Source organism: Chrysochloris asiatica, unplaced genomic scaffold, assembly GCF_000296735.1.
Source record: "Chrysochloris asiatica unplaced genomic scaffold, ChrAsi1.0 scaffold00014, whole genome shotgun sequence".
NCBI lineage: Eukaryota > Metazoa > Chordata > Mammalia > Afrosoricida > Chrysochloridae > Chrysochloris > Chrysochloris asiatica.
Genome location: NW_006408532.1, coordinates 7266957 through 7276619, shown reverse-complemented (window position 1 = coordinate 7276619; position 9663 = coordinate 7266957). Strand labels below are relative to the sequence as shown.

At 49.2% G+C, this 9663-nt stretch overlaps 1 protein-coding gene across 1 annotated transcript in view; it reads right to left on the bottom strand.

Moving 5' to 3' along the window:
* SLC27A4 (solute carrier family 27 (fatty acid transporter), member 4) overlaps positions 1 to 5234 on the bottom strand; it is a 20631-nt gene extending 15397 nt beyond the window's left edge. Inside the window, exons 1-3 of the mRNA XM_006834824.1 lie at positions 4945 to 5234; positions 3509 to 3675; positions 1627 to 2021 (exon numbers count right to left, since the gene is read on the bottom strand). Coding sequence (XP_006834887.1) covers positions 1627 to 2021; positions 3509 to 3669 — 556 coding nt within the window. The 5' untranslated portion in view covers positions 3670 to 3675; positions 4945 to 5234. The remainder of the gene's footprint in view (positions 1 to 1626; positions 2022 to 3508; positions 3676 to 4944) is intronic.
* Between the last annotated feature and the right edge of the window lie 4429 nt (positions 5235 to 9663).

Here is a 9663-nt window from a genome sequence, read left to right as displayed (position 1 = left end):
TAGAAGATGCTAATTGAAGCAACATCAGCTGCTGCCTAATTGCACCACTGATGTGGCACTGTATAATAAGCACTGGACTACTAACCACAAGGTTGGTAGTTCAAACCCACCAGCTGCTCCTCATACAGGGTCAATATGAGCCACAACCAACTCAATGACACACAATAACAACTGCACCACTGGCTCTTTACATGCATTCTCATGCTGATGCAGCACTAAGAAGCAAGCACCAATAACAGCTCATTTTACAGATGAGAATCTGAGGCTTGGAGAATGGAAGGGACTTGCTCACAGATAGAAGGTACTGGGCCATGGGATTCAAAGTTAGCTCTGCCTCAAACAGTAAAGTTTGAGTTCTTAACCACTGCCACATTATGCCATGGCATCTGGTGGAAGGGAAGATGAGGGACCAGAGGCCAGTGGCCCTCCAGCCCCTTCAGAGAAGGTGATGTTTCTCTCAGGCTCCCCTGTGCACAGCACAGACTTTCAGATACTCATCTGCGTGGGGCTAGGCTAGTCCTGGTCTGCTCAAACCCACTTCCTCTGGCTTCCACTTGCTTCATCTAACTCTCCTCAATGCATCCTTCTTTCTCCCCTTTGGCATCTTGGTAACCTTCCCTTCTCCATGACTCCACAACCATCGCAGTGTGGGGAGAAAGAACACAGACACTGTGGTCAGGCCCAAGATCAAATCTAAATTAAAAAAAAATCCAGACTTACTGGACTGGTTGAAACTAGAGAACTCCATAAGACTATTGCTCTAAGATAACCTTTAAACCTTGAACCAAAACTATCCCCTGAGGTCACCTTTTAGCTAAATAACAGATTGGCTCACAAAATAAAGGATATCACCTGTGAGTAAAGCACCTCTTTAACAAGTCAACTCTGAGACTAAAAAGTTAAGAATTACCTTAAAACACAGATGGGAAAGGCAGGGAAACCAAGGACCAGAAATGGATATGAGAATGTTCATGCATTATGGAGAATGAAACCAATGTCACTGAAAAACTTGCTTAGAAATTGTTGAATGGGAATCTAATGTGCTGTGTAAACTCTCACCAAAAACAGTTAAAAACAATAACTCTTATTAATTTTTTTTAAAGAAAAAAGACAAATCCAAGTTCTACCACTTACCAGCTGTGTGACCTCAGGTAAGTACCTTAAACCTCACAGAACCTGTCTCTTCATCCATAAAGCCCCAGATGACAAGCCCCACCTCCCTAGGCCTCTGTGAAGGTTAAAGCTGCTGCTCAGCATCCTGTTGATGCTCAGGGTGGCAGCCAATAAAGCACAAGCTCTGTGAGGAGCACAGAGATTCATGTTCCTAGTTTACAGATGAAGCAAGTGAGGTCCAATTTGTCACAAGAATGGTTACCAGTAAATCTGCCTTAGAGCTTCAGAGAAAGTAACTTCTCGAAAACAGTATGGGGTAGGTGCAACCGCTGAGGAAACTGAGGCTCTGAGAATTCAGGACCTCCAGCTTACAAGTGGCAGAGCCGAGGTGGTCTCTCGTCCTTAACCACTGAGTCCTGATGCCTCCCCCACAAGGGAGCTGTGGCCTGTGCAATATTCTGTGGGACTCCCTGCCCGTCCCGCATCCACTGGCTCATCCCCCCTGGGGCTTACCTGGGGCCATCTCGCTGCCAAAGATGAGGGCCTGGGCCCGGGAGGTGGTCAGGCAGTGGCACAGGGCGTCCCGTCGGAGGTTGGTATTGATGAGTGCTGCCTCCACACCCAGTTTGGCCATGCCCAGCCACAAGCCCACAAACTCATTGCGGTTTTCCATGAATAGGGCAGCCACATCACCCGAGGCCAGGCCCTGGGCTTGCAGGAAGTTAGCCACGCTGTTTGAGTAGTCATCCAGCTGGCGGAAGGTCCAGTGGGTATCTGTGCCCTCGAAAATTAGGGCTGTCTTGTCGGGGTGGCGCCGTACCGTAGAGGCAAACAAAATGGGCACCGTCCGTTTCTCTCGCAGGTAATGCCGCACCTTGGCCTTCACCTTCAGGAGCACTAGGCCACCGCTGTGTGGGAGTAAGGGAGCCGTGTCTGCTTGATAAGGAATCCTGGCATCCTGGTCCAGTTTCAATCCTACCAGCCTGAGCCTCATCAGTCAGATCACTTATAACATTCTCCTTTTGGAGCACTTACTAGGTGCCAGGCACTAGCTAAGCCCCATCATGTGTACAGTTTTAATGGTGCCTCATGGTAACTAAAGGAGCTCTGGTTGCGTAGTGGTTACAAATCAGGCAGCTAATCTCACGGTTAGCAGTTCGAAACTACCAGCTGTTCCACGGGAGAAAGATGAGGCTTTCTGCTCCCGTAAAGATTTATAGCCTCAGAATCCCTGTACAGGGTCGTTATGAGTCGGAATCGACTCCACGACACATAACAACAACATAATATACCTTCCCTCTGCCATTCATCGCTAAAGTAAATAAAGGATGAATTTGCCAATTTGTCTTTTTTTCCACCAAGAGCCCAGCAAGATACAAGGTAGAGCTCTGTCCTGTCATCACCTTGTCCCCTGTGCCCTGCTTGGTGCTGGGCACAGGGCACATGTTCAATTAATGTTTGTGGAATCATTTGGCAACATCCGTCTTTCCTCCATACCCCACCCCCACCTTCTAGCCCTTCTGAAACGCCCCTGCTTCCAAAACTCTCTGCCTTTGTTGATGCTGTTCTCTTCCAAGTACAATCACTTTTCCTCAAGGAGACACTCTGACTCTCTGGTCCCCTGGCCTAAAGCCACCTCCCCTTGTTCCACCACACTCCCACAGCTGTGGCCATCCTTCCTGCTGTGGTCACTCAATACCTTGTTCTATAATCGATAGAACAAATCCCTTGCCACCTAGTGTGGGCATGGGACAGTGTCAGGTGTGGAACCCAGTGGTAAGTAAGACCACCAGTGTTTCTTACAGGTTTACTGCATCTCCTTCTTTTCTCCCTGGCCAGTCGGAACTTGGCCCAGGAGCACACCTGCCTGCTTCCTCTCTGTGCCCCAGAACCCAGCTGGGTATCTGGTACAGAGGAGGTGGGAGCACATGGATCTGGTACAGGATGCCCCTGTGGACCATGGCTGGCTTTCTTTTGGTAGCAGGTTCTCCCAGGCATCTGATTCAGGACTCTGCTTTGTCAGTGCCCCTGTGCCCAGAGTCATGCCAACATGAGGGGCAGGGCCTTTCCCATTGGGAACTTCTTCACCCTCTCACAAGCAACCATGTGTCCTTGGAACCTCCTAGAGATGTCCCTGCAACACACTTAGGTGTCTGATGTATGCCCCATGATCCCAAACACACTAGGGAATTCAAGTTAGGGCAATTCCTCAGGAGAAGACCTTGAATATGGAGATTCCTGGTACTGTCAGTGGGTATGAAGCAGAGGTTACTTTTCTGGGGTACCTAAGTGCCTGTGATGACAGAGGCCATGGGGATTGGTCTGGGGATATTTGGGCAATTAGGAGCCCAAGATGGCATGTTAGACCCCAGGAAGGGTTGGACCAGGTACTCACAAGATATCGCGCCTGATGGTCTTGAAAAAGATCCGGATGAAGCGCCAGCCGCCAGACCCCAGATAAAGGAGCAGTAGGGAAAACCCCACCTGGGTCCAGGGCAGTTTCAGCACCAGCTTCGAGAACAGCAGTACACCGACCAGAGACGCCCCAAGCAGCATTGTGGCCTGTGGGTACAGGCTAGTCAGTGTACAAAAACTTCTGGGTTTCTTGGGTCTTCTACATCCTAGCCCAGGCAACTAGACCACTGTCACCTTGGGGTGACAGTCACAATGTGTGGGATGGCTGAGGACAGAAGGCCCTTTCCGGGCATGGCTCCCATGTCTGGCTGGAAGGGACAGGTTAGAGGCATATCCCAGAGGCATGGGACTTGAGGTGAGGAGTTTCAAAGGTGAAAGGGAGGAGGCTGGCTGGGTTCTATTTCCCACTGCTATCTCAGTCTGCCATCCTCTGAGTGACCTTGGACAAAGATCTTTTTCACTTTAGACCTTAGCCTGCCTCTCTGTGCCATGGGTATAGTGAGACTTTCACTCAAAGGTCCAGTCAGAGCAGGGCCGTCTACTCTGCTGGCATTCAGGGTCCCTGCCCAAGGTAGGGATGAAAATTAACTCAATTGCCACGCAGAGACACAGGAGGGTTCTGTGCATGGCCAGGCGAAGCCACAGAACCCAAAGGAGAAGGGGGCCCTCCCTGCCCACAGGCAGAGGGAGTGCCTTGCCTCTACTGGCCAAGAGAGGGCAGCCAAGCAAACAGGTTAGAGCTGGAGGTGCCTGAGAGGTGACCGACCGCCTAGGGGAAAAAAGGTGATATAGAGAGGAAGAGGGCCTAGAAGGCAACCCCACATCCTTAACTAACAGCTCAGCCAATTAGTTGAGGGAAAAGGACCTGGTGACTGGGCCTCTCAGGAGCTGGCCTGAGATTAGGACTATACAGCTCAATTCCTGGTGATCAGCAGATTTGATCAAAGCAAATAGGACTCAGTTTTCCTTCAGGCTCTTCTCTTCGTGGGGAGGGCATGAAGGTCACAGCTGTGAAGCAGGCTGAGGGTCTCCAGACCAGGATGAGGACATGGTACAGAACAGAGGTAGCCCTTACAAATAGACCCCTCTACTCCCCACGAAAAGCCAAAACCTGTGGGGATGACAGGGCCCCGACCCCAATGCCTCGATCTCCAAGGTCCTTGGACCTTTGAACCTCCCAGAGTCCACCAGGGCAGAGGGCAAGAATCTGTCACGGAAGGCCAGAGGATGGAGCGGGGAAGGGAGGGGAGAAGGTGTCCAATTCCCTTGGGCCCTGTCCTGGGTCTTGCGGACGCCCTTTTGCCCTTACATAGCCAAAGTAAGGAAGCGCCCGGGTGGAGACAGGGCGCGCCCCCCACCCGAAACTGGCCCCACCACTCCCCCGCCCGGGGACTTGCTGACCCCGCCTGAGCTCACCCGGCGTCGGCCCCGCAGCGCGGTGCCCTATCCAGATGTGGCCCGGCTGCGGTAGCGGAGTGGGGAGCGCGGGGGGCATCAGCCGCTCCTAAGCGCACAGAGCCGGGTCTCAGCAGCGCTCCGCCGCCTCTGAGCCCTGCATGGCCCGGCCACCCAGCCAGCCCCACCCGCCGCTCGACCCCGCCCGCTCGGCCGCCACGCTCCTCCCCCGCCCGCCTCCCGCAAACCAAACCGGCTACGCGGGCAGGCAACACAGCCTCCACCGCCTTCCCTGCAGCCAGCGCGCCCCAGAGTCCGCAGCGCAGCGCAGCCCCAGCGCCGCCCGACGCCGCTGGTCCTCAATCAGCCCTGCGTGAGGGTCAGTCATGGGCGGTGCCAACCACGCAGCACCCTGGGAGTTGTAGTCCTCACATGCTCAGCCCCGCCTAGCTGCGGAACGCCCCAGCTCTCCCCGCCAGCATACTCCGCACCTGCAAGCCGCGAGGAGAATCCTGGTGGCCTCTGCTCAATTCTTCCTTCTCCCCACCCCACCCCCAGTCTCCGGGTCTCCGAGATGAGGGAAGAAGGCACCCCCATCCACATTGTCAGCCGATGATCCGCAGCCTGTACTTCAATGCAGGGTAGTTTCGCATAGGCCCAATACTCCCCCGGAAAGAGCGCTATTTAGGCGGATAGAAGTACCGGGGGTCGCGCCTCGGCCGCACTGGACTCCTAACGTGAACCTGTGAGTATGGATCGGAGTCCCACCAGAGTCTAATTTTGACGGCTCTTCCTTAACTCCCATCGGACATTTTATGGCCTTCAGTCCCTATTAATAATAGTTCAAACAAACAAACACCTTTTAAGGCTCGAAAGATCCGAACCTGAGGCTCTCCCAACCTGAGGCTGCTTTCTCCTTGGGTATTATGGCTCAACAACTCGGGATGTTGTGCACTGTAAGGATCGGCTCTGCTTCCAGAATGGCAATAAACTTAGAGCCTTTAGGTTACTGCTTATGAATACTGCCCCATCCCTGGTATCTCGTAAACAGCCTGGCACACCTGGCAACAGTTTGAGGCAGTACAAAGGGCATTGGTCAGAACTGTAAAAACTTGGGCCTCTGATCACTCTACTCTATGCCCTACAGCATTTCAGTCTCTAAGCCCTGGGCACTAGGCCAATATCCCAGCCCTTTGGAGTTCCGAGCTAATGATTCCCCCATAACCAAAAATGTTGGACATTGCATAGTTACCATTTGTCTTTAAATAATTACCAGTTGCCATGAACCAATTCTAACGCATGGTGATTTCATGTATGCCAGAGTAGAATTGTGCTTCATAGGAAGTAGATCTATCTGACCTTTCTTTTGAGGTACAAATGGTGAACTTGTACCTCCAACTTTTAGCAGTTGAGCATTTACAGCCACCACGGACTGTCTTTAATAGATGTGCTTAAATCTCTTGCTGGATGGTCCACTGGAAATCTTTAAGAGAGTAGGAGAGAAGAGGCAATTTCAAGGTCTATTCATAAGGATTTAAGGTGAAATCTTGGACTGATGAGGATTTGGTTTTCTTTTAGAGCATAGGGTGCATCCTTATGGAGGACCTGAGTAAATTAAGACACCACCTTCCCTGTGGGTGTCACATTCAGGAAGCAATATGATGCAGTGGTTGTGAGCGTAGACATTGACATCCTACACACTTAGGTTCAACTTCTTAGTTGAAAGTTCAAAGTTCCAGTTTCCTCTGATACTCATATATAAAGATGGAGACATATTAGCGGTGCTTACAGGGTTGGTATGAAGATTCACAGGGAGAATTCAAAGTAGTACTTGAATATTTATTACTTGAGGTATTTAATATTGTAGCTTACAGACTTGTCTGTCTCTTTGGTCATGGTCAATATCTAGACTTGGAGAATCTCTCTGTATCTACAGGATTTAGCAAATAGCAGAAGTTTAATAAGGAGTCCTGCTGTGGGACTGTAGGATAAGCACTGGACCGCAAGATGGGTTTGAACCACAAGGTCAGTGGTTCAAATTCACCATCCACTCCTCAGAAACCCTATACAGTGTCGCTGAGTCAGTACTAACTCAATGACACTTAAAAATAACAATAAAAAAGTTTAATAAATGCTTGTTGAATGAAGACAGAAAAGAAAAAAAAAAAGTGAATCAGATGCTCTAACTTTAGCCACACCAGAATCCATGGCTGTATGATTATTTCTACACTAACTGTTAAGAACCAGACAAAAAGTGGACAAGGAAGAACATAGGGGAGGGTGGCGATCACCAGCCCTCCTGCTCTCCTCCACCTGGACTGATCACACTGGTGAAACCAAGGCAGGACTAGACACTGGGCCAGACCTAAGGAGGCAGAGCAAGGAAACCCAGAGGGAACAAAATAGCTCCCTTCAGATTGTTAAGTCATCCCCTTTTATGGCTGAAACTTAAACGGGACTAACTGGTGAGCAGTCTGGTATGCTCCATGGTGACCATTTGGATCTACTTGTGAGTAGAAGTGGGGAAAATGCAGCAATGAAGACATGGGCTGAGTTTAGCCATATTCCATTGACATCATTGACCTTGAGATGAGAGAAAGAAGAGGCAGGCCTGGCTGGTCTGAAGTTTAGGAAGATGTGTGAATTCCTGAGTCCATGGGCACAGACCTAGGCTCTGGGGGCTAGGGCTGAGAGTGAAGTGGCCAGCTGGTCTAAAATGCAGAGAGGTGTATGTGAACTCCCTGACTTGCTGTGCGTACCCATTTGACCTGGCTTGGATGGCTAGCTGACCAGAACTCCACCTGATGAAGATAAAGATGTTTGATACTGTGAGCAAGTGTAAATTGCTACAATTTGATGAACTGGACTTTTGCTTATGGATGCAATTGTTCAAAATTCCAACCAGAATGGAAGGATTCTTCAAAGCAAGCAACAAGCTTGTTTCCTCAGTATACTGGGTTGATTGTTGTTAAGTCCCGTTGAGTTGGCTCCGACCCATAGTCACCCTGTCTGTATAGGATTTCCTAGGAGTGGCTGGTAAACTTGAACCGCCATCCTTTCAGTTCAAAGGACTTTGCAGTTCAGCACATTAACCCACAGTGCTACACCAGGATTCCAACTGGATTAATAGGGACAGGCAATTAAGTGGGGAGTAATCTTTCATTTCAATAACATGATCCCAGAACCATCAAAAAGGAAGAGCATGAGTGGAGTGTGAGATCCCTACCCAGAAAAGCAGCTACAGCAGAGATGGTGGCCTGGAGACAGAGCAGCTGCAGGCTCTGTGCCCAGGGACTGAGTAAGGCTTTGTGCCTGTGGGTAGGAGCTGAATTGAATATGTGTGCCCTTTGGGCATTTAGGTGTATATTTTTTATTTTGTATGTGTACATCAAATATTTCTTTTTTGTTCATTTGTGAAATATGTCAGTGGGGAACCATAGGGAATAACTGTAGGATAACTGTTATTGAAGGGAAGGGATTGTAATCATTGAGATGAAACAAAATGTGTAATGTGTTGAATGTATATTGGTGATCTTGTCTGTAAAACTTCACTCAATTCATAATTAAAAGTAAAATAAATAAAGCTAAACATGCTCATTAAAAAAAATGTTAAGAGTACATCTACATGAAGAGACCAGCATTAACATGTTGTTGTTGTTGTTAAGTGCCGTCGAGTTGGTTCCGACCCATAGCGACCCTGTACAGGGTTTCCGAGGGTGTAAATCTTTACGGGAGTAGAAAGCCTCATCTTTCTCCCGCGGAGCGGCTGGTAGTTTCGAACCGCTGACCTTAAGGTTCGCTTGAAAAATTAGACTTCTATGTTGTCCCTCATCAAGTGCTTACCTTCTTCCTATCATAAAGCTCACCAAATTTTATAATTGTCTTTGCTTTTCAGTTAGATCTGAATTGCACCTCTGATCCCAGCTGTGAGACTTCTCCCCATGAAATGTGTCTTTATCTGTAGAATGGGACTACAGTCATCATGGTCCCTGCCTCTTAAGGTTGAATAAGGGAACAGTGTCAAGCTCTCAGCTAGCACAACGGCCCAATTCCCAGGTAACAGGGATAGAGCTGTCTTCATCACTGCTGAACTTCCAACATCTGCATATGGTAAGCACACATAGAAAATATTTGTGAAATTACTGAAGTGGACTTTTAAGATACATAGAGGGGATAGCTTGTCTGTTTTGTTTTGAGTTGTGTTTTCCTTCTATTAAACTATTCTGGTCTGTTTTGACATACACACACACAAAAAGATACATAGAGGGGAGAGCTATGTGGTGGGAAAGAAAGGCAATTGGAAAGGCCTTTGTGTGCCAGACAGAGTAGTTTATCCTGGCATGGGGAGAAGAGCAATGAACAACAACTGAGGGTTTTTAAGGGCAGGGGCTGGGTCCTGGCTGGGACAGGCCTAGCTTAGGCTGATTTCACAGTAGCCTCCTTTCCACTGACATAACCCCATCTGCATTGCGTTAGAGAACTGACATCAGCACTTAGGTTTCCAGAATTATCAGAAGCTGACATTTGGATTAACTTGAAGGAACCTCCCCAGGGATTGAAGTGGTTTGGCCCCTGGCCCACAATAGGTACTTAACCCATAGATATTTGACTCTGTTGGCGTTAGGAACTCTGAGATGTTTTGGTCCCAGCACTCTGGGTGTGTGCAAAATAAATACCTCTGGCTTGACTTTACACACATGACTTCAGAGGCCTCGAAGGGCCTTCTTGATAAACCACACT